Genomic DNA, 25390 nt, shown 5'->3' with positions numbered 1-25390 from the left:
GTATCAACCAGAGTTCCCTCTCGTGCATTACTGCTGTGTATGACTACTGGAGTGTCAGCTTTCAAAACATAAAGGGGAGATCCGAATGGAAAACTGTGGGAAAAGCAGAAATTTAATGAGGAACTTCAACTTTTGGCCTAACCAGCCAGTTATACTTAGCCAAAGGAATTTACTACAGTTAAAAGTTACCATATGATCTGCTTCCTAATATTTAAGAAAACAAGTAAAATGCCTTTTTCCTTTTCTGTAGTTTTTACTTTTTAATGTGGCCAGAATAGGCTGCATAAACTCATTTCTAAATCTGTCATGTACAATAGGAGTATAAAAATAAAAAGATATAAAGCCACAGTACAGTTGATTTTATCTTTTAAATACAGTAGAGAAGATGGAAACTGAAACTATTAGACCTGGATTCAGAATCCTAATTCTACTTAGTCATGAAATTCTAAGCAAGTCATTTAAACTGAGTTGCATTTAGCACATAATTAATTAAAAGAATATTAGTAATTCATGTATAATTGAGAAATAGATATTATTGCTCAGCATCACTTTATGTTCAAACTACAGTAGCTTTTAGAAAATTTGCACTGTTTATCTTGGTCTACTTTCAACATTTACTCTACAAAAGCCTAAATTAGATAAAGTACTAGCTTATTTCTAGAAAACAAGAGTTTTCCTTTTGGAAAAGAACTTAAAACTGAGTCAATAATATTTTAAAAGCCTAGATTAGGTTATGAACTAGCTTACTACTAGAAAACAAAATCTTTGCTTTTGGAGAGAGTTTAATACTTAGTCAACAATATTTTCTTCTAGATGATCTTAGCTATCGCTGGCTTCTAAATGAATTTCCTGTATTTATCACAATGGATAAACGAAGATTTGTGTCTCAGACAAATGGCAATCTCTACATTGCTAATGTTGAGGCATCCGACAAAGGCAACTATTCTTGCTTTGTATCCAGTCCCTCTATTACAAAGAGTGTGTTCAGCAAATTTATCCCACTCATTCCGCTACCTGAAAGTAAGTATATTTGTGCCTCTGTTTTTGTAAGGTTGTCTACTTATGGCATACTTATAATAATGAAAGAAATATCCAGTGGGCAAACCAGCTGACTGCTTCACCAGAACAAACAGAGGACATATACTTTGAAAGTCTTGGTTTTTCTTAGATTTTCACTTAGAGAAGATTTACATCATAAAGTATCCTAAGGTGGTTGAGTTTGGATTGGTTGCCTCCAGTTCAGTGAATGTATAGAAACCCAATTGACTTATTAGCAAAATGCCAATATATTGGTTATAAATGGGAATCACGACCATCTGTTTTTTGTTTCATGGTCAGTCTTACTTCTTAGTCAATTTTTGAGAGTGGGTGAATGAATGATTATATCAAAACAAGCTGCAGTGATTACAGAATTAGGATAGAAGGAAAGGCAATCAGATCATTTTTTATTTTTAGGAAATTATTTACATGAGGCAAATAAGTATATAAATTACCTTTCTATTGTAAATAGTATAGGGTATGACTATGTGGTACCATATTGAATGACAATTAAGAGTTAACACACTCTTAACTGGCCTTTCTTCAGGCTTCAGTTATATAAACTGCATTTCATTTTTTAATATACCACTTCCTGCGAAAATCAGAATACAATATGTTTTCTTACTTCAGGTTATTTTTATCTCAGTCCTGCTGTAACACTCATATCACTGAATTCAAGCTTCTGAGGAAATACTGGTTCTGTTATTGGCAGACTTAAGTTTGGGTCTTACCTCTAAGTTTTGTATAATACTGGTGGCAAGTCTATCATATCACAGACATTCTATTTTGTTATTATTCTTAAGATAGCAGTCACATGGTTAGTATTCAATAAACATCTTCTTATTATCTGGCTTTTTTTTCCCCCTCTCAAATCTTAGGAAATACTTTCACCACTACTTCATGGAGTGAAAAGGAACCAACATGTGAAAGCTTCCCTCATTTTCTTCCCTCAAAATTCAGTGCTTCTTACTTTCTTTCTCAGTGGAAAAAGTGTTTTTCCTGCTGCTCAAGCTAATTGCTCCAGCTGCTCTGATTCATATTCCATTTGTTTCATTTAAGGATGTAATTGCATCACTCTCTTTTCTGAATCTTCAAACTCTCCTCCATTTGTTTCCCTCTGCATATTCTTTTGTATTCAATGCAAACAGTCTTGAATAATCAAAACCACTTCTTATTTGCTAAATCCAAAGGACATTTTCAGGTCTGATTCTGTATGAAATTTGACCCTTGTTGATCTCTTCTGCCTCTCTTGAAATCTCCTTTCTTTTCCTACTTTTTATGACTATTTCTGCCTCTGCTTATTTCCCAGCTGCCTTGGTGACAAACTCTATGCAGTATCCTTCATCAGATCTTCCTCATTCTAATATTTCTTTCCAATCTTTTTCTAGATAGTCTCATTCATTTACACCTTTACTTCACTAGAAGGCCTATGTGCTGACTCCAGTTTCACTTCTCCAAAACTTTTCCCTAATCCTATCTACATCCTGGGCTTGACACACAGAAGCTTCTCAAGAGTGTTAAATTTGAAATATTCCAAACATATCTTTCATCTCCTCTCTAAACCTCCTCTTCTGGTGTTCTTCATCTCATTGAATAATACTATCATATTTCTCACCAGTAACTCAGGAGAGAATTTTAATCATCAACTCCTTTCCACTGACATCCTCAGGAGAGTGAATACAGCAGTTCTTATTTAGGATGTAAGCACTTGGGGAGTTTGAGGAAAATGTGGAACCCAAAGATAGTGGTTCAGCAGACCCAGGATGTGACCCAGGAATCTTTCGGTTCTATGAGCATCCCAAGTGATTTTAATGAATTGGATTTTTGATCTGTATCTTGAGAAAACATTGATCCAAGGGGGAAGTTCTTTTGATTCTGGTTCTAAAACACAGCTTGGATCTATGTTTTCCTTTCTGTTCCCACTGTGACTCTGCCCTTGTTCAGGCCCTCACTTAGAGCTCTGACTCTCTGCTATATTTTCCTTCTCCTTATTCCTTCCCTTGAAACCGCCAACAAATCTTCTACTTAAACCAAAGGTAAAATTCATATTTTGTCTCTTAACAAACCCTATTAATAGCTAATCATTGAGGAAATTAATCTCAAAATCTTTAATATCAGTTTCAAACCTCCTATATTGTAGATTCAAGCTCATCTTTAACTACATATACTTCAATATCATTTTGATTCCTAGACCTTTTACAACTGCCTGCACACTCCTGAAGTTGTGTCAAAATATGTGATTTCCTCAACTTGAACTGGTCTGGTTCAAATGTCCTCTTTTCCTGAGATTCCCTCAGCCCTTATATATTTCCAACAATCCTCCTTGGCCACCACATTTTTAGAGCATTTACTATTAATCAATATATTTTTATTTGAATGAAATATGGTTTATATTTCAGTTCTTTGTGCATCTGTCCTTTAAGTGTTCTACAGTATAAAGTACACACTCATGTTATGATTCTAAGCAGTGTATTTAGCCTTTCAGCTCTGCTTGCTAATTTTGGTTTTTCTTAAATTAGGAACAACAAAACCATATCCTGCTGATATTGTAGTTCAGTTCAAGGATGTATATGCACTGATGGGCCAAAACGTGACTTTAGAGTGTTTTGCACTTGGCAAGTGAGTATGCTCACAGTTTTCATTAATGTATATAGAGTTTAAATCTTGTATTATTAGGAAATGTTAAAAACGTTTAGCTATAAACATAGAATAAATTGACTTTTAAGTGTTGTGGACCATTAGCTCTTGTTATCTTCTATTTAAGTCCTGTTCCTGATATCCGATGGCGAAAAGTCCTAGAACCAATGCCAAGCACAGCTGAGATCAGCACCTCTGGAGCTGTCCTCAAGATCTTCAATATTCAGCTGGAAGATGAAGGCATATATGAATGCGAGGCTGAGAACAATAGAGGAAAGGATAAACACCAGGCAAGGATTTATGTTCAAGGTAGATACATTGTTTTCGTTTTTCACACATTTAATAAATATCTTATTTAAAACCATTTTCTCACTTGAAAAACTAGCATAAAATGATTAAGCTTAAAAATAGTAATGTGTATTACATTGTGAAAAATGATAAAATATTTATCTTTGTGTCTAACTAAGTCACAGAATGAGTAGAGAAGTTAGGAATTTATGCCACTGGTATTACAGGAACATAAATGGATAAATAGTAGTGTTCTTGATAATTTTGAGAAAATACAATTCATATGGCTTGTTGACTTTCTTCAGGCTCTTTTTTATTTGTAGAAGAACCTATGCATTATGACATAGTTTAAGCCAGTGATTCACAAACTTTACCATGTTTTAAAATCATCTGGAGGGCTTATTTAAAGACAGAAATCGCTGGTTCTCATACTCAAGAGTTTCTGAGTTAGAAGGTCTATTTGGGGTGTGAGATTTGTATTTACAAAAAATTCTTGGGAGATGTTGATCCTACTTGTCCAGGAGCCACTCTTAGAGAATCACTGGTCTAAGGAAAGTTTTTCTTTGATACAATTTTTTGATACAAGTATTTAATTGAAATAAGCTTTATTTGGGAGGAGAGAATATAGTTTCTCAGTCAGTGCTTTAAACTTTACATACTGAAATCCTCCCTACAATGTTCTCCAATGTGAAATTTGCAGGTCACACCTGAACAAACATCTAAGGCTTCAACAAGGTCATTCACTGAAAGGATGAATGTACACAGAGTGCATCCTCAGAGGCAGACACAGTAGGAGCCAGAAGAGTTAAATAAAGGAAATGTTTTGTCCTTGAGGAGTTCATATTCTAGTCATACCATATAAAAAACCTCCAGATTTATATAGTCACACACAGTCAAATAAATATATACTCCTACATGTATATAATTATAAAGAAAATTGTGAGTACAATGTGGAGAATTACATATGATACTGATAAAGCATTTGATAAAGGGGTACCTTAGTCTCATCAAAGGATGGATGAGAGGAAAAACTAGAGATGATGCCTGAGCTGAACTGGAATACCAGTAGACTAAAGGGTACTGTGGCAGTGTCAAGGCCAACCCTTACCTCCTACCCCTAGACCCCAAGCCTCTGTCTATATAGGAATGAAGTAAGCATCTCCAGTGACCCAGCACATGCAGCCTCATCACCGCCATCTCATAACGTCCACTAGGATTAGGATTATTTTAACTTTCACCTTTGCATTTCATTTGCCTTAAGAAGCCCTTGGACCCCAGGGCTGTCTTATGGGCTACACTTTAATACCCACACAGTTCTGCACCTTTCCTACTCAGACGTTATATTCTCTTCATTCCTAACTTCTGAAGTCTTATAATATGCTCTAGAACACATGGTCCATTATTATCAGAATCCCCTATATCCATAACTTCTTTGCACATTCCCTTTAGTCTTTGCTGTAACTGACACTGTTTCTACTGCAGACCGCTCAAGCAGTGACTGAATTTTCTTTCACAACGCTCATCCCCAGGTGTGACTTGTACACTTGTCCTCCTTGCTCTTTATTGCCATTGCTAGACTATCTTTCTTTTCCTTTAATCATCTAGTTTATAATCTTATGTCAGGTCACCTCCCCAACCCATTGTTCTAAGATTTTCACTATTAATAATGATCACCACTACAAGTCTTCTCATGACTTCATTCTTGGTGACATAAAATCATGTGAACTATAATGATTTTTCTAACGCTCTTGTGTCTCACTTCCTTTGAACTCCTCTCTTCCGATGATCTTGTTCTACAGTCTTCCTCAGCAATCCACTCCCAAGGCTACGGGTTCAGACCTTATTGTTACCAAAAGTACAATCCCTTTACAATCTCCAGTTTAAGTGTTTAAACTCTGATCACCACCTTTCAAGCTTCAATGCCCAGATTCCTACAATCCTTTTAATCTACCAGCAACTATAATCAATTAGTCTTACTCTGTTTTAACTTCCTCTCACTTTCCCTAACTTGGCCATCTCTTTCCTAAACCTGGGTTCAATCTTTATCATTTCCCTGCACGCCAGCTTAGCTCTCTCATCTCACTCCACTTTGTCTTGCTACTTTGGCAAAGAGTAATACTGGAAAACTGGCTCTCTGCCTTAGTGTCAGAACCAAGGAACTTGAATATGACTTGAAATGAGCACTACTAAATTGATTAACCTATGTCTAGTTAAACATCACAGCATCACTAACTTTAAATAGGCCCTTAATTTTGCCTGACAACTAGACTATTTTTCTCCAGATTAACTTACTCTCTCATTTTATTAGATGACCATATCATGCCTTCATGGTTTCCTTTAAACCCATAGTAACTCCTTCTTCAACCTTCCTCTCAGCTAATAATTTGGCTTCCTATTTTACAGAGAAAATGGTAGTAATTAAATTAGAACTCTCACAAACTTCTGTTCTGTTTCTACTAATACTTGCATCTCCACCCATCTCTTTTTACTCTAGAGTCAGCTATTCTCTGAGGACAGCACCTCCACTCTTGCCCTGGACTCTATTCCTCTTACACAATAAATAGAAACATAATTCTTTCAAACCTTAAATATCATTTTGAAACATCATTTATATGAAAAAGATTAGTTATTTTAGTGTTATTTAGTGGAATTAGCTTTCCAACAGACATGGTTCACAAATAGAAAAACAATTATAAATTGAATTAGAATTAACTTGTCTCTAATAATGTAAAGTTAACCTACAGACCTATACATAACGTCAATGATTCTATCATTGATTCTAAGACTCAGAGTATCTGATGTATTCTCCAGAAGAAAGTCAACTAAGTATAATATTTGTCATCTTGAGTTGATGATGAATGCTGAGACTTGCATCTGCATTTACAATGTTCTTTACTTTTCAGCATTTCCTGAGTGGGTGGAACACATCAATGACACAGAGGTGGATATAGGCAGTGATCTCTACTGGCCTTGTGTGGCCACGGGGAAGCCCATTCCTACCATCCGATGGCTGAAGAATGGATATTCGGTATGTGTGTTCAAGTGCTTTGCAGTTCTTGAGCCTATGTTCAGGTAACATTTCCTATAATCCCAGGAAAAATTAACAGGAGTGGCATGTAGGCCCTGAAATATAAAAGTTTCCTTTAAAAAACAACAACAACAAAAAAGTGAACGTAAAGTGTCTTTTTTCAGCTTAAATAGTTTTCTGCAATCTTATATCGACCTTCTCTTTCTCTCTCCTTATTGTTTCCTTTGTTCCGCTTCCCCCTTCTTCCTTTGCATCCATCTCCACTACCTGATATTGTCCTCTTTTTCTTACCACTGTTTCCCTGACCCCACAGAAACAGAGGTAAGAGTGAAGGTCCTACCTTTAGCCCTGGGGACAAGTAGCAGCAGTGGGGTCCTTCTCTACCTTCCCACTGTAATCTCTCAGCTGGGCCGAGAGGGAAAAAGGTGAACTCTCTGCTCTATAGGATGAATAGAACAAGAGCCACTGGGCATGCTAAGTGGGTTTCACTTCCCCATACCATGAAAACCCCACTCCACTTGACTTAGTTAACAGTGGGGGAAAAATAATGTACTTAAATTGGAAGACAATCAAGCCCAAACCCAAATGAAAGCATTTCTGTTAAAGTTTTTCAAGGAGACATGTTTTACTTTGTGTTCTTTCCAGTATCATAGAGGCGAATTGAGGCTGTATGACGTGACCTTTGAAAATGCTGGCATGTACCAGTGCATAGCTGAAAACACACATGGAGCAATTTATGCAAATGCCGAGTTGAAGATCTTGGGTCAGTATCACTTTTTGTTTCTGTCAACAATCAACAAGAAAGCAACACATTAAAAAGTATCTTGGGTTATCTAGATTATATTTAATTTCATATTACTTTCTTGAATTAAAAATTAAGCATTTCTAAAATGTGGTTTGTATTAGAATGGTATTATTTTCCTTTCATTGAAGAATAGTAAATAAATTGGAAACAATATAGAGTATAAAGGTTTTAAAAATGTTTTTAATGATAAAGTAAACTTTACACATGACAATTTTTACAAGTCTTGGTTTCTTCTATGTCTGGGCAACTAAACACTGCCAGAACATCACATAGTACAGCTGCTCCCTCAATGCCTGTGAGGCAGCCTCAGAGAGTCTTTGGCACTTAGTAGCTTTATCAGTCCCTGGGTTTCATATCCTACAGTTGCTGTTCAAATCCTTCAGCACATTCCTCAGTCCCCTTACCCCACACTGAGTTTCTTCTTCATGAAAATTGAAAATCATGGAGATAAAATGTTTCAACTTCCTATCCCTCATTCAAAACTACCTGAATCTTTACTACACTTGTCCTTTAGATACTCTTTATCCAGAGGATGATGTATATGTCCTCCTGTCCAAAAATAATACTTTTTCCTCTGTACTCAACACACACCCCTTCTCTTTGTGTGTGTGTGTGAGTGTGTAAATGTGTGTGTGCATATCTCTCAAGATGCCTCGCTTTCTGGGCATGTTTTCCTCTTGAATTCTCCTCTCCTTTGTGTTTAGTGACTCAATGCTGATACTTCCTGTATTATTTCTTCTTGATCACTTCATTTTCTCCTTTTCATCCCTCCCTTTGCTCAGTTGGAAATCTTGCCTTCTTCCAGAGTTCCATTCCTCTGGCTGCATTCCATTTTCTTTCTCATTCTTTCACATATTCTATATTATTCCTGAATTATTATTATTTTAAAATTAAAATTATCCTGGATGATATCTTCTTCTCCCATTAACTATCAATGACCCCTTAATGTATATTTCTGGGTCAGAATTTTATCCTCAGCTTCTATCTCAGTATGAAAAACTTCTTAGCAGAAATGGTCATCTGGGTAAATTCAAGATATCCAAACCTTAGCATGTCTGAAATTAAAGTCATTATTTCTCATTTATCCACACCTTTTCCTCTTGAAATATTTACTGTTCTAAAGAATGAAACAATCCATTACATCCTTTCCCCTATTGCATCTATTAAATTTCTCATTTTTACCCTATAAATCTTTCTGAGAGTTTTTTTACATTCTTATTTTCATTACAGCTACCTTAAATAACACCTTACTATATCACGCCTTTTTCATACTACTTGAAGTGGCTATCATTGAGTTTAGTTATATTTTAAGTAATTAATCCAGATGGGCAGGCTTCCTCTTCTGGATATGATTACTGAAAAGATAAAGCAATAACTCAGTGCAGCCTACTTGATTTTTGCTACACCAAAGGGTAGTTCTTTAAAACAGTTGTACCACTACAAATTTAGTGACACTAAAAGAACGTGAAAGGCAGTGAAATAATAATAAGAAAGTATAAAAGAAAGCTATCTTTTAAAGGAGTTGAGGCCTTCTTAATTTTAACTCTCCCTGATTCTTCTTAAATTTTAAGGATCATATTCCATTTCTCCCCCTTAAAACCAAAATTCCTTGCTAATATTCAATCTAGCTTCTTTGGGTATCAAGCAGATGTTTAGGCTTAGTCTTCATACTGTATCACTTTGGTGAAAAGTACAAAGAAATCATTTTGACTTTTAGAGAAGATATGAGGTGAGTTTCAATTCTTTCCCAAATGTAAACTCTTTTGTTTTCTGTTGTAAATTTTTCTTTTTTAAAAAATTAGTTTATTTTTTTAATTGGAAGACAATTACTTTGCAACACATAAACATAAATTGGCATACATGTGCACCCCCCAGCCTGAGTCCCCCTCCCACCTCGCCCTCCATCCTATCCCTCTGGGTTTTCCCAGAGCACCAGTTTTTGGTGACCGTAATTGTTATACATTACAAAATGATAAGAAAATGCAACAGTTCGGATTGAAAGATCTCTTTGTCTTCAAGCCTAAAATCTTCCAATCATTTAATGTCTATTAATGTAGTAATTAAGCAAACTGAGCACTTTGAGATTGAGATCAATTCCTGGGCATCTTTATATTTGTTTCAATCTATTTTTATGTTTATTGCCTGTAGAAATGGTGTTTCTCGTTCTTCTTTCCTGAGTTATTTAGTTAACTCTTATTTATCTACCAAATGATTATTGAGTACTTTTGCTGTACCATATATTAGTCTAGAATAAGCTCAATAAAGAGCAAAGAGAATATACATACAAACATATATATATATATGTATATTTACACATATATATGGACATAGTCTAGATTCTGTCACTAGAAATTCAAATATTACATAAGCATGAAGTCATTCTAATGACTGGACAAAAGCAACTATTTTATTAATACTAAAGCCATGAAATTAGAAGACGCTTACTCCTTGGAACGAATGTCATGACCAACCTAGATAGCATATTAAAAAGCAGAGACATTACTTTGCCAACCAAGGTCCGTCTAGTCAAGGCTATGGTTTTTCCAGTGGTCATGTATGGATGTGAGAGTTGGACTGTGAAGAAAGCTGATCACCAAAGAATTAATGCTTTTGAACTGTGGTGTTGGAGAAGACTCTTGAGAGTCCCTTGGACTGCAAGGAGATCCAACCAGTCCATTCTAAAGGAGATCAATCCTGGGTGTACACTGGAAGGACTGATGCTAAAGCTGAAACTCCAATACTTTGGCCACCTCATGAGACGAGTTGACTCATTGGAAAAGACTCTGATGCTGGAAGGGATTGGAGGCAGGAGGAGAAGGGGATGACAGAGAATGAGATGGCTGGATGGCATCACCGACTCGATGGACATGAGTTTGAGTGAACTCTGGGAGTTGGTGATAGACAGGGAGGCCTGGCGTGCTGTGATTCATGTGGTTGCAAAGAGTCGGACGTGACTGAGCGACTGAACTGAACTGAACTGAAACTGATTCAAGAAAAATTCTCATTTTATAGATGAATTTAGGCTGTTAAAATATAATTCTATTATGTTTTTCTCTCATTTTACAAATAATATGTTGCCCATAATATATATTGAACCTAGACAGAATACCACATACTGTGTTAGGTATACAATACAAGTAGGTTGTTTACTTATATATTCATTGCCATTTATAAAACACAAATTAAAAGAACAATGGAACAACCTTAATCTTTTCCATAAGAAATGTGTTCCTTAGAGTATGTTCCTCACTTCCTAGAAGTGCTGAATTTCAGGTTCACCCCAGACCTACTGAGATCTCAGTAGCATTTTTATCGAGATCCTCTGATGGTTCTGATGCTCAGATAAAATTTGAGAATCATGGAACTAGATGATGAAGTACCAAGACCTGGATAAAGATATACTTAGACTCAGAAAAAGCTGTAGTAAGGACAGTTACATACGATTGGAATATGTGGAAATAGAAAGAAGGAATTCCCCCAGAGTCTGGGGGAGGATGAAGAGATTGAGAAATGAGCTAGATGTGGGGACACTAAAGAAAGTGAGATATCATTAAGTAAGTGATTCTAGGCTCTAACCTGTTTTCATAATTATTGTTCTATACTTTGAGGTAGGGAGATGTATCATGTACTCCTCAGTTAATTGAAAACATCATTCAATTCATAGCTGTTTGTAGGTTAGTCTTAAAGGCAGGGATCTCTGTTTATTAAGGCATCTCATAGTGTCTGCACATAGTTGGTGCTCAGTAAATGTTTGTGTAATAAAGGAGGAGTCATATAGTTTACTGAAAAGAGCATGCTTGTGAATCAGATGAACTAGATTCAAATGTAACCCCCACCTGATAACCTTCTGCCTGTGGCACCGTTGGCAAGTTACATAATCTTAATAGATGTTAGCCTTCTCATTTGTAAACTAGAGACTGTCCAAAGTGTGGTTAAAGAATACTAATTATAAATATCTGTCAGTATTAATAATGATGCTCCATTTCCTCCAGCCTTTCACTTAACTTCCCTTGTGCAATTGAATCAAGAAAATTGAATTAGATGTTACCTTAAAAATTATACAGCATTTGACTGCAACTAAATTTATAATAATCCAGTTATCACCAAGAATTGCATATTTAAAATGGGCAATATTTGATAAATAAAATACCTTGGTGAAGTTATTAAAGGAAAGAAAAACTACTAGTGTTATGTATGGGATGTCTGTTGGCCATAGTGGATAATATTTGGTGAGATTAATCTTTCCTGGCTTCCCAAGTGACTCAGCGGTAAAGAATCCACCTGCCAATGCAGGAGACCCAAGTTTGATCCGTGGGTTGGGAAGATTCCCTGAAGAAGGAAATGGCAACCCACTCCAGCATTCTTGCCTGGGAAACCCCATGGACAGAGAATGCTGGTGGGCTACAGTCTACAGGGTTGCAGAATATCAGACACAATGACCAACAGCAACAATCCTTTTTATTGATTAATAATCAAAAGGAAATAAAAAGTGCTAAATTGTAGAAGAATTTTTTTTTTTTTCACAAAAAAAGAAAATAACTAGTTCTTTCTTTTTAGCTTTGGCTCCAACTTTTGAAATGAATCCTATGAAGAAAAAGATCCTGGCTGCTAAAGGAGGACGGGTTATAATTGAATGCAAACCTAAAGCTGCACCCAAACCAAAATTTTTATGGAGTAAAGGCACAGAGCGGCTTGTCAACAGCAGCAGGTTAGTCCAGAATGCAGTTCAGTATTTGGAAAAGTTTACTTTGTAAAGAGCCTGTTTTCACATTCATAATGTAAATGTTTTTGTTCTAAGTTTTCTCTACAGATGATATCACAGTTCTAAGGGAAACCGAAATATTTACCCATCACTGTCCCTATCTATTATAAACATTTAAACATCTACAATTTATAAGGATATTTTAAAAGTGAGGCCCAGAGATTTGTGATAAACTGCCCAAGGCTTCAAAAGTAATTAACAATGGGAAATAAAACAGAATCTAATTTTTTCCTTAACAAGAACATCTATAGCCATTCATATTTGATTTAATTTAATTTGATTTAATTTAATTTTATGCAATTGGTCTATTAAACATTTCAGTGGGGAAATAAAAGGTGATTTCAAAGTACAAGTCACCTCTTCCCATCTTCCAAAGTGAACAAGAACTTCTAATCTTCCTAACTACCTGTCAGTATTTTAGAGGCTCTGGGATAAAACATAAAGCATATGACTTGCCTAGATTATTTGCATAAAAGCCAAACTGAATGGTTTTTATAAGTTTCCCAGAAGAAGTTATGATTATATTGAGTACTAAAGTATGGGGAGAAGCAAGTCACGTTGGGAAAGAAGAGAAGTAGGATATGAAGGTTGAGGAGCAAGAAATATTTCAGTCAGGGGAGTGTAGTATGTGCATAGGCCCTAAGGCAGAGGGCAGAGGATGTATAAAGATTGTAAGAACTAAAATCAGTGTGGCTGTCTTTAGAGTAAAATGAAGAGTGTTAAGGGATGACACTTAAGCCCGATGATCAGCAATGGTTTTTGTGCTGAGGGACTTGGCTTCATCTACAAGTAATGGAAATCTGTCTAAAGGCTTAAATAAAGGAGGAAAAAAGTAGCTTTTGCTTTAAAAAATATTCTGGAAAAAGTGTAAAATATAAATCTTCTTATAATAATCCAATAAAAAATGTAAGATGGGTACTACCCTCTCTATTTTTATACACCTAAAGCCTGGAAAGGTTTAAATAACTTTCTAAAAATATGTCAAATGATCTCTAACTTTGAACTTGTGCCATGTTGATATGGAATGAACATATTTCTCTTGTTAGGATAATCGCAGGTATGACTGTGTATATGACCGAAATGGAGTGGGAATGTGTATGTGGGGACAGCAGCTGTTTCCCAGAACACATTAACTTTTATAGTTAATATGTTTGACTAAGAGTTATTAAGACTTTAACAAAATGATTCCTGAAGAATTAGTGTTAAAGGAAAAGTCAATTTGTGCAATATAGCATTGAAACTTTAGCAGTCAGATAACAAATGATACAGACTGTAATCAAAAGGTAGTTCCATTCTCAGGTATTTACTACTACAAGAGCCTGGGGCATGGCGTTCCCTACTTGCTGCACCATTAGCTCTCTCTCCTTAATGAAAAAATCTTGCTCTGATTCCTATGAGGACTCATGTCATAGGCCTCTGCAACCATGGATTTCTCAGAACCATGCTTCTGGATTATACTGAGATACTTTTGGCAACAAGTGACTAATTTATTAAAGACCATGTGGTTCCTGGCTTCTGTGACTGTTTATATTATATTTTCTGAAAATAAGATATATATTTCACTTGTATGTGAAATCTAAACTATGACACAAGTGAATTTATTTATAAAACAGAAACAGGCTCATAGACATAGAGAAGAGACTTGTGGTTGCCAAGTAGGAGGAGGTTGGAGGAGGGTTGGGTTGGGAGTTTGGCATTAGTAGATGCAAACTATTATATGCAGACTGGATAAACAACAAGGTCTTACTGTCAAGCACAGAATAGTCAATATCCTGTAATAAACCATAATGGAAAACAATTTTAAAGGTTTATAAAAGTAAAAATCCAGGGACAGACAATCCAGTAATGACTCTAAGTGCAAACATTATATAATAAAGTTACATAATAATATATAAAGTATTAACATATGTAATATAAATCATGTATGATATATCATCATATATGATATTAATATATGAATTAGATGTAAAAGTTATAAGAAATGAGTTTTTGATCTCCTGGCTCTAAGGAAGAGGCAGATTGGCAGAGGGAATAGATTTAAGTTCTGTTAGTGTGAAAGATTTAGTTTACATTCATAGAAGAATTTCCTAAGTAGTAATTTATACAGAAGCTTTTACTAAGGGAATATCTTTGTTTGAAAGTTTCTAAAAATGAAATATGTCTGTATTTCTCTGTAACTGTGGAAATAACAGTCTGTTCTAACTTCCAAGTCTGAAGTCCAGAGGTCACATTCCTAGAAGATCTGGACTCATATCTTTCAGGCTTGTGACTGGTCTATCTCACAGTGGTTTAAAAATCATTTTACAGTGGTGTGTAGACAGCCACTGCTTCAGTCAGACTCCATGTAGTTCATACATTCAAAATCAGGTTGTTTGAGTGCCTCTTCATTGTTCCATGTCTCCCTCCTTATCTGGAAAATAGTAATTTTTTGTTTTGTTTTTTCCTAATGAATATATACGTTAATCGATATGTTACCTAGTTGGAGACAGGGCTAAAAACAAAGCAGATAAAAATTCCCGACATCTAATGCAAAGATTAATAAGTAAAACTGAAGTACTTTTCTGACGAATTAGGAAGAAAAATTCTGGGAACAGGGATGGCATGAGGAATGCCAGGACAGTAGCAGAGCCATGTGTGCCTGTGTGAATGTCTTAATATCTAGAATTATCAGGCAAAGCTTTACTGAAGGTGCCACTGTAGAAAACCCTGAAGAATGTAGGAAACGAACTGTGAAATTGTATTGGGCCTGAAAGGACAATCTGAGGACTATGGCCCTTACTATGCATGAGGTGGAAAAGTCACTGGAGGGTCCTGAGCTGTAGAGTGACATCAGTGAGCCAGAGAGTGATGTGGTATTAGTTATATGACATATATCTTCATGTCTGGCTGACATGTGGGAAAGGAGACTGTGGAGAGACAAGGATGGCTGCAGGAAAACAGGATTACTGTGATAGTCCAGGAAAAAGATGAAGATCGCTTTCCAAAACAATTTGATGTTGGGAAAGAATGTTCTAAACAAGGGCTAGACTGTTTGATCTTTAAAAAGTCTCTGTCAAGCAATTTATATAAAACGTTAATGATACAAAGACGTTAGTGGTTTTAATCTAATACGTAGAATAATAGCATATTTCATTAAATTAATTTTGTGAAGTATGTGTTATTTTTTCATTTCATAGAATACTCATTTGGGAAGATGGCAGCTTGGAAATCAATAACATTACAAGGAGTGATGGAGGTGTCTATACGTGCTTTGTGGAAAATAATAAAGGGAAGGCTAATAGCACTGGGACTCTTGTTATCACAGGTAAGAAATATTTGATTAATTTTACATTTTTTTAAAGTTTAACAATGCTTAGTTTCTAATGTGCCATAAGACTTGTGATTCTGTACTAAGTTTATAAGACAATTCATGTATTGATGCTTCCATTTCTAAAGCCTTCTGGGCAAATCTCTTGCTTGATAAAACTGTTCCTGGAGTTTGATTTGTAGACATCTTACTCCTTTGCCCAGGGATTTCAATTATATTGATTTTCATTTTGTAATATACTGGATAATATGGTGTCTCCTAATTTTTTGAATTGTGCTTTATTCCTTTATTTAAAAATATTTAGATCCCACACGAATTATATTGGCCCCAATTAACGCTGATATCACTGTTGGAGAAAATGCCACCATGCAGTGTGCCGCTTCCTTTGATCCTGCCCTGGATCTGACATTTGTTTGGTCCTTCAATGGTTATGTGATCGACTTTAACAAAGAGAACATTCATTACCAGCGGAATTTTATGGTACGTGTTTTATTTATGGCATGTCCTTATTTTCATCTTATTAACATTCTGACAACCCCCATGTGTCTGCATTGGAATTTTTATTACTAAATCATATACCTGAGACTGAAAAACAGGCAATATTTTTTTCATGGCCTCCTTAAATTAATCGTAGTAATCCTGAAGCTTTCTAAAAATGATTACCCCTGAGGATTTTGGTAGTGAGCCACTAGGGAAGCCCAACAATACTGGAGTGGGTAGCCTATCCCTTCTTCAGTGAATCTTCCTGACCCAGGAATTGAATTGTGGTCTCCTGCATTGCAGGCAGATTCTTTACCAGCTGACCACCAGGAAAGCCCTCATTATGTCCATTTTCTCTTTATTGTAATACAATTTTTATACTCATGTGCACTCTACCTCATTATATCTATACTTTAGGTTCTAAGTGACTTCATTTCAAATGAGGTAAGAGCACAGAACTTATCCTTTGTTATAATGATGATTTTAAGTCATTTATTTTTTTTCGTTGAGGGTAAGAAATAGACAAAATATATACATGGAAAGGTTTGGAGAAGTACTTCATGTGATTTTTAAAGGTCTAAATGGCTGTATTTTAAGAATAGGAAGCATGGTGATGTCATTGTATAGAAATAAAGAAAACAGAGGAAAAGGAGGGGGAAGTAATGCAGGAATAACAACTTCTGTAGGAACACCCTTGGTTGCACTGATAAGGCTCCTTAAATTGTGATGAATTTAAAGTGCAAATTTATCACTGCTCCTGTCAGTCTGTTCTCTAGGAAGGCAATCGTTGAGGAGCCTAAAAATCTATCTAGACTATATGCTTAGTTAAGAAAACTTTAATTCTTTTAGAAGTCAATTATAATAAGTTTGAATTAACTCAGTATAGTATTTAAGATTTTCAAGTCCTATGAAATCTGAGGTTTGATACATACCTATTATAATATTATACTTTCAAATTGTCTGCTGCTGCTGCTGCTAAGTCACTTCAGTCGTGTCCAATTCTGTGCAACCCCATAGATGGCAGCCCACAGGCTCCTCTGTCCTGGGATTCTCCAGGCAAGAATACTGGAGTGGGTTGCCATTTCCTTCTCCAATGCATGCAGGGATGCTAAGTTGCTTCAGTCTTGTCCGACTCTTTGTGACCCCCATAGACGGCAGCCCACCAGGCTCCTCTGTCCACAGGATTCTCTAGGCAAGAATGCTGAAGTGGGTTGCCATTTCCTTCTACATTCAAATTGTCTAACTATCCTTAAAAAATTCATCTAGAGCATCTTATTTTAAAAAGCCAAAACAAGCATTCAGTCAGGTTGAGATTGATTTTAACAGGCTGGAAACACTTATTCTTAATTTTTTATTGGATAGATGCATAAAACAATAATCAACACAGTATCAATATTAATGCCTTCCATATGTCCGCTGTAATTCCAGTTTCTTTCTTTTTATTCTAACAGATCTAGGTACAACTGTGCATATACAGAGAATCTACTGTCTTTCAGTTTCTGAACCAAATTTACACTTTAAAACTAAACAACTGGGAATTTATAGAAGACAATTTTAACAGTACATGATATTTTGATATTTTTTCCTTATACATCTATTTTGATGTGCTTAATCATAAGCATGCCCAACATTAGTTAATTTTGTACCATTGTCTTCGATAATTTCTTCACATTATGTTTTGTCTCGCAAGAAAAGCAAATATCACTCAGTTTTCATTCATTTGAAGAAAAAATAAGTAAACAAAATAGAGATTTTTTTCTTTTTTTTAAAAAAAGTAGACTTTTGAATTTTAGTTCTTTGGTGTTATATACGAATAATGTCTAAAATGCAGCAAGTATAATTTATATAAGTGCTTACTTTTAGCTGCAGTGGAGTCTATAAAAATAAATTGGCAGTTCTAAATTGCCCACATTAAGCTGAAACTTCATATGTCAAGCCTCTATTTTCTTTAAAATAATAGTTTCTTTTTGTTGATTGATTCAAATAAACATTTCAAAAGAAAGAAATTAAAGGAGGAAGGAAGGGAGAGAAGGAGAGAGGAAGGAATGAAGAGAAAGAGAGAGAAGTTGGGGGAGAGGAGAGAAAAAAAAGAAGAAAAGAGGCTCATGAAGAAATAACTGAAATACTAATTCAGTTCAGTTCAGTTCAGTCGCTCAGTCGTGTCTGACTCTCCGCGATCCCATGCTAATTAAGAAATTAATATTAAATTGGCTGATAATGATGTAAAAGTTGGCTTAAAGCTCAACATTCAGAAAACTAAGATCATGGAATCTGGTCCCATCACATCATGGCAAATAGATGGAGAAACAGTGGAAACAGTGGCTGACTTTGTGTTTTTGGGCTCCAAAATCACTGCAGATGGTTATTGTAGCCATGAAATTAAAAGATGCTTACTCCTTGGAAGAAAAGTTATGACCAACCTAGACAGCATATTAAAAAGCAGAGACATCACTTTGCCAACAAAGGTCCGTCTAGTTAAGGCTATGGTTTTTCCAAGAGTCATGTATGGATGTAAGAGTTGGACTTTTAGAAAGCTGAGCACCGAAGAATTAATGATTTTAAACTGTGGTGTTGGAGAAGTCTTTGGAAAGTCCCGTGGCCTTCAAGGAGATCCAACCAGTCCATCCTAATGGAAATCAGTCCTGAATATTCATTGAAAGGACTGATTTTGAAGCTGAAACTCCAATACTTTGGCCACCTGATGCAAAGAACTGACTCATTTGAAAAGACCCTAATGCTGGGAAATAGTGAATGCGGGAGGAGAAGGAGACGACAGAGGATTAGATGGTTGGATGGCATCACCAACTCAGTGGCCATGAGTCTGAGTAGGCTCCAGGATTTGGTGATGGACAGGGAGGCCTGGTGTGGTACAGTCCATGGGGTTGCAAAGAGTCAGACAGGACTGAGCGACTGAACTGAACTGAACGAACTGAATGATGTAAGTCTTTGATCATCATTCATTCACTGTACTCCTTCCTTCTGGATGTTAACCACAGAGGTTCATGCTTTCCCCTCAGAGAAGCCAGAGCAGACCCTAACTGCAGGCCAATGCTCTGACCTCAGAGACTTAGTTTCAGTTTCATTTCGCCAAGTAAGGAGTATAATAATAATCAGTGTCAGAAAACATACTCACTGGCTAAATATGCAACTTCAGTTCAGTTCAATTCAGTTGCTCAGTCATGTCCGACTCTTTGTGACCCCATGGACTGCAGCAGGCCAAGCCTCCCTTCACTTCAGTTTGTCGCTCAGTCGTGTCCGACTCTTGGCGACCCCATGAACCGCAGCACACCAGGCCTCCCTGTCCATCACCAATTGCCGGAGTCTACCCAAACCCATGTTCACTGAGTTGGTGAGCATATTGGGCACCTACTGACCTGCAAAGTTCATCCTTCAGTGTCCTATCTTTTTGCCTTTTCATACTGTTCATGGGGTTCTCAAGGCAAGAGTACTGAAGTGGTCGATCGCCAGTTCCCGGAGTTTACAAACTGATGTCCGTTGAGTCAGTGATGCTATCCAACCTCCTCATCCTCTGTCCTCCCCTTCTCCTCCTGCCTTCAATCTTTCCCAGCATCAGGGTCTTTTCAAATAAGTCAGCTCTTCGCAACAGGTGGCCAAAGTTTTGGAGTTTCAGCTTCAACATCAGTCCTTCCAATGAACACTCAGGACTGGTCTCCTTTTGGATGGACTGGTTGGATCTCCTTGAAGGCCACGGGACTCTCAAGAGTCTTTTCCAACACCACAGTAGAAAATTATCAATTCTTTGGTGCTCAGCTTTCTAAAGTCCAACTCTCACATCCATACATGATTCCTGGAAAAACCATAGCCTTAACTAGACAGACCTTTGTTGGCAAAATGATGTCTCTGCTTTTTGATATGCTGTCTAGGTTGGTCCTAACTTTTCTTCCAAGGAGTAAAAGCAAAGGCACATTTTTAGGATTTTGTAGATGGACAAGTCAATTTAATTATGTAAATAATTTTAAAAACCAGAAAAGAAATGTATTTTAAAATAAATTGTCAAACTTAAATCAGTCTTTTGAACCTAAAAAAGACCTGTAACACTTTCCCTTGCATCTTCCTTTCTCTTTCAAAGCAAATTTCAAAGTCACACTTCACTGCTAAATGTTTCTGATCCACCTTTTGTAAGATAGTCCTAATGACTAGCAATTGCTTCTGAGGTTACTAATAGACCACTCTCAGAAGAGGCTCTTCCAATCTAAAACTCAGTTCAGTTCAGTTCAGTTCAGTCGCTCAGTTGTGTCCGACTCTCCGCGACCCCATGAATCACAGCACGCCAGGCCTCCCTGTCCATCACCAACTCCCGGAGTACACTCAAACTCATGTCCACAGAGTCGGTGATGCCATCCAGCCATCTCATTCTCTGTCGTCCCCTTCTCCTCCCGCCCCCAACCTTTCCCAGCATCAGAGTCTTTTCCAGTGAGTCAACTCGTCGCATGAGGTGGCCAAAGTATTGCAGTTTCAGCTTTAGCATCAGTCCCTCCAATGAACACCCAGGATTGATCTCCTTTAGAATGGACTGGTTGGATCTCCTTGCAGTATAAGGGACTCTCAAGAGTCTTCTCCAACACCACAGTTCAAAAGCATCAGTTCTTCGGCGATCAGCCTTCTTCACAGTCCAACTCTCACATCCATACATGACCACGGGAAAAACCATAGCCTTGACTAGACGGACCTTGGTTGGCAAAGTAATGTCTCTGCTTTTTAATATACTATCAAGGTTGGTCATAACTTTCCTTCCAAGGAGCAAGCGTCTTTTAATTTCATGGCTACAATCAGCATCTGCAGTGATTTTGGAGCCCAAAAAAATAAAGTCTGACACTGTTTCCACTGTTTTTCCATCTATTTCCCATGAAGTGATGGGACCAGATGCCATGATCTTTGTTTTCTAAATGTTGAGCTTCAAGCCAACCTTTTCACTCTCCTCTTTCACTTTCATCAAGAGGCTTTTGAGTTCCTCTTCACTTTCTGCCATAAGGGTAGTGAGTTAATGAACACATAACAGTGATGGCAGGTATGGGGAAAGCAAATGTGAGGAAAGGATCACAGCTGCCTGCATTTGTCTGTTATTCAAGTTACACTATCAAATACATCAATATATAATGTTGGAGATTTTTAAATCATGTTTTTATGTTTTATTTAATTCTGCCAACTTTTAGTTATTAAATATCATGTGTTCACTTAAAAATATAGTATTGATCCCATACTACAGCAGAAAGAGTGATACACAGTAGAGGAAAGAAAACACTGAATAAGACAAATGCAGGCACCACTGAGATCTGTTTTGATGGGGCTTTGTCTGTAAACCTACGTCACTGGAAATGCCTTGAGTTAACTATACAGTTTCCTTCACTTACAGAAATACCTGTTAGACTGTAACATTTTGAAGTGTGTCCATATTCCATTGGAGGTCAAAGAAGCCCAACTAAAAAATTGTGGACTGACTGACATGACAACTGTAGGTTCAGCAAAAATTAATTTTTAAAAGGCTATCATCAAGATTATGACTCAGACATTGGAGTAACTAACTAACTATGCAAGGAATCAGAACATGTGAAATTACTAAAAAATTTATTGACAGATAATTTTACCTATATTACATTACACATAATAAAAGAAAGCCTTTTACACTTTTTGCAGAAAAAAAAGACAAACACAGGCACTGATCTAAAATCCTAGCTCCTTATGAGTTTAAAATTCAAATATAAATAATTTGGACAAAACAGGCTGGGTAGTTATCAGTTAACAAAATTATCATCATCATCATATTTAAATCATTTAAATTGCTAAAAATTAATAACAAACTAATTCATGAAGAATATAGACATCAAAATTTAAACTTTTAATTCTAAGAATCTGTTCGTATTTTCTAGTTTGATTTCAATAATATATTATATTCAATAATAAAGCATTATTGATTTAGCTTGCTATCCTTGATCTGGCCACTATGTGGCAACCTTACATAAGGTTTCAAATTTCACACCATGGACTCATGGAACTTGAAGTTTCATAAAACTAAACAAATATATATTCTTATATCTAAGATGTATGATTTAATTGTTTTCTTTATACTTCTTCCAATTATATTCATGTAATTATCAGGGGAACAGTAACTATATTTTTGAAGATGTGCATTTCCTTTAAGAATTTATAGTGACCTATAAAATTTAAAAATATAAATAGCATTTCTATTACATTTATAATCTTGCTTATGTAAAACTCTTTTGAATTAGTTAATTTTAAAATGAAGCTATTAATTTTAAAGCTGTAAGTAAACAATACTGATTATAGAAAAAGACTTAAAAGTTAACTGCATAATTTACCTGTCATGTTATTTATCCTGTCACCAGTCAAATAAACAGAGAAGGCAATGGCACCCCACTCCAGTACTCTAGGGTGGAAAATCCCATGGATGGAGGAGCCTGATAGGCTGCAGTCCGTGGGGTCGCTAAGAGTCAGACACGACTGAGCGACTTCACTTTCACTTTTCACTTTCATGCATTGGAGAAGAAAGTGGCAACCCACTCCAGTGTTCTTGCCTGGAGAATCCCAGGGACGGGGGAGTCTGGTGGGGTGCCGTCTCTGGGGTCACACAGAGTCGACACAACTGAAGCGACTTAGCAGTCAAATAAATATTCACTGAGTATTGTATGGCTATGTAATCAGGGTCAGTAAATGTTTCATTTGAACTTGAATTTATGCATTGATGTTAAGTATTCTTATATTTATACATATGTATGAATTGTAAATGTCATAACTTTGGAACTTTGATACAATAAGCTTATAATTAGTTTATATGGCATTCTTTTATTCTGTTAAAATTGTATGTCAAATACATAAATTTTTCAAGTCCAAATATAAAATGATTTTTATTTTTATTTTCCAATCCAATAGCTACTTCTCCTTTAGAGGAAATAAAAAAGCAGCGTCATTTTACTTAGTAATTTAATTTTTAACCCCTTTTGCTCTAGAAAAGACCTGAGACACTTTACCAAAAAATATGTATTTGTAATATATCATTTTTTGCCTCTACCATGGTGATACCTGATATGCAGATTTTTTTATTTTTCAAGAACTTTTGACATCAACTTTGAGTCATTTTCTGTCAACTATTCATCAATTTTCCCTGTCAAAGCCAATATCTAAGTTTCAGTTTCTTTAACTTCTAATTCTGGTATTGCTGCTGAAATAACTTAGCTCTTTTTCTAATTAAAAATAAAAGTTAAAATTACAATTCAGGTAGAACATTTTACATACCTGTTATGAATTCCTATCATATAAATTGTTCAGAGACTTTGCCACAACTGGAGCTCCAGGCTCAATTTTTTTTCATTTCTTATTCTGTGACTCTGAGTCAGTGATTAAGCCTCTCTAAGTTTCATATTTCCTCCTTGGTAAAATTTTATTAATAATTCACCTACTTCATTAGTTACTTCATTGGGTTTGCAACATAGGTTACTTCATAGTATTTTTGTGAGAATTCAATGAGAGAATGCCTATAAAGAGCTCGGCACAAGATCTGGCAAATTTTAAGTGGTTTATTCAGTTCAGTTCAGTTCAGTTCAGTCGCTCAGTCGTGTCCGACTCTCCGCGACCCCATGAATCACAGCACGCCAGGCCTCCCTGTCCATCACCAACTCCCGGACTTCACTCAAACTCATGTCCACAGAGTCGGTGATGCCATCCAGCCATCTCATTCTCCGTCGTCCCCTTCTCCTCCCGCCCCCAACCTTTCCCAGCATCAGAGTCTTTTCCAGTGAGTCAACTCGTCTCATGAGGTGGCCAAAGTATTGGAGTTTCAGCTTTAGCATCAGTCCCTCCAATGAACATCCAGGATTGATCTCCTTTAGAATGGACTGGTTGGATCTCCTTGCAGTATAAGGGACTCTCAAGAGTCTTCTCCAACACCACAGTTCAAAAGCATCGATTCTTCGGCGATCAGCTTTCTTCACAGTCCAACTCTCACATCCATACATGACCACGGGAAAAACCATTGCCTTGACTAGACGGACCTTGGTCGGCAAAGTAATGTCTCTGCTTTTTAATATACTATCAAGGTTGGTCATAACTTTCCTTCCAAGGAGCAAACATCTTTTAATTTCATGGCTGCAATCAGCATCTGCAGTGATTTTGGAGCCCAAAAAAACAAAGTCTGACACTGTTTCCACTGTTTTTTCATCTATTTCCCATGAAGTGATGGGACCAGATGCCATGATCTTTGTTTTCTGAATGTTGAGCTTCAAGCCAACCTTTTCACTCTCCTCTTTCACTTTCATCAAGAGGCTTTTGAGTTCCTCTTCACTTTCTGCCATAAGGGTAGTGTCATCTGCATATCTGAGGTTATTGATATTTCTCCCAGCAATCTTGATTCCAGCTTGTGCTTCTTCCAGCCCAGCGTTCCTCATGATGTACTCTGCATATAAGTTAAATAAGCAAGGTGACAATATACAACCTTGACGCACTCCTTTTCCTATTTGGAACCAGTCTGTTGTTCCATGACCGGTTCTAACTGTTGCTTCCTGACCTGCATACAGGTTTCTCAAGAGGCAGGTCAGGTGGTCTGGGATTCCCATCTCTTTCAGAATGTTCCACAGTTTATTGTGATCCACACAGTCAAAGGCTTTGGCATAGTCAATGAAGCAGAAATAGATGTTTTTCTGAAACTCTCTTGCTTTCCTCATGATCCAGCGGATGTTGGCAATTTGATCTCTGGTGTCTCTGCCTTTTCTAAAACCTGCTTGAACATCTGGGAGTTCACGGTTTACATACTGCTGAAGCCTGGCTTGGAGAATTTTGAGCATGACTTTACTAGCGTGTGAGATGAGTGCAATTGTGCGGTAGTTTGAGCATTCTTTGGCATTGCCTTTCTTTGGGATTGGAATGAAGACTGACCTCTTCCAGTCCTGTGGCCACTGCCACAGGTTTATTACTAATACTTTTTATTGTAGAGCAATCATTCTTCATTGAAAATTCCAGAAGATTTTGAAAGATAGTTTTATCTGGTTACAGATCTCATTTTTCATGATTTAT

The 25390-nt window shown here is 36.5% G+C and overlaps 1 protein-coding gene across 6 annotated transcripts in view; it reads left to right on the top strand.

Moving 5' to 3' along the window:
- CNTN1 (contactin 1) overlaps positions 1-25390 on the top strand; it is a 427927-nt gene that overhangs the window by 269849 nt on the left and 132688 nt on the right. For all 6 annotated transcript variants that reach the window (XM_055394045.2, XM_055394044.2, XM_088836972.1 and 3 more), the window contains 8 exons: positions 814-1020; positions 3558-3657; positions 3803-3984; positions 6867-6991; positions 7637-7754; positions 12354-12504; positions 15735-15862; positions 16170-16345. In XM_055394045.2, coding sequence (XP_055250020.2) covers positions 814-1020; positions 3558-3657; positions 3803-3984; positions 6867-6991; positions 7637-7754; positions 12354-12504; positions 15735-15862; positions 16170-16345 — 1187 coding nt within the window. The remainder of the gene's footprint in view (positions 1-813; positions 1021-3557; positions 3658-3802; positions 3985-6866; positions 6992-7636; positions 7755-12353; positions 12505-15734; positions 15863-16169; positions 16346-25390) is intronic.

The sequence above is a fragment of the Moschus berezovskii genome, chromosome 6, assembly GCF_049115385.1.
Source record: "Moschus berezovskii isolate FMDL1 chromosome 6, NW_MosBer_1.0, whole genome shotgun sequence".
Taxonomy (NCBI): Eukaryota; Metazoa; Chordata; class Mammalia; order Artiodactyla; family Moschidae; genus Moschus; species Moschus berezovskii.
The sequence above is the reverse complement of the archived record's forward strand: the minus strand, read 5'-3'. Positions and strand labels throughout refer to the sequence as shown.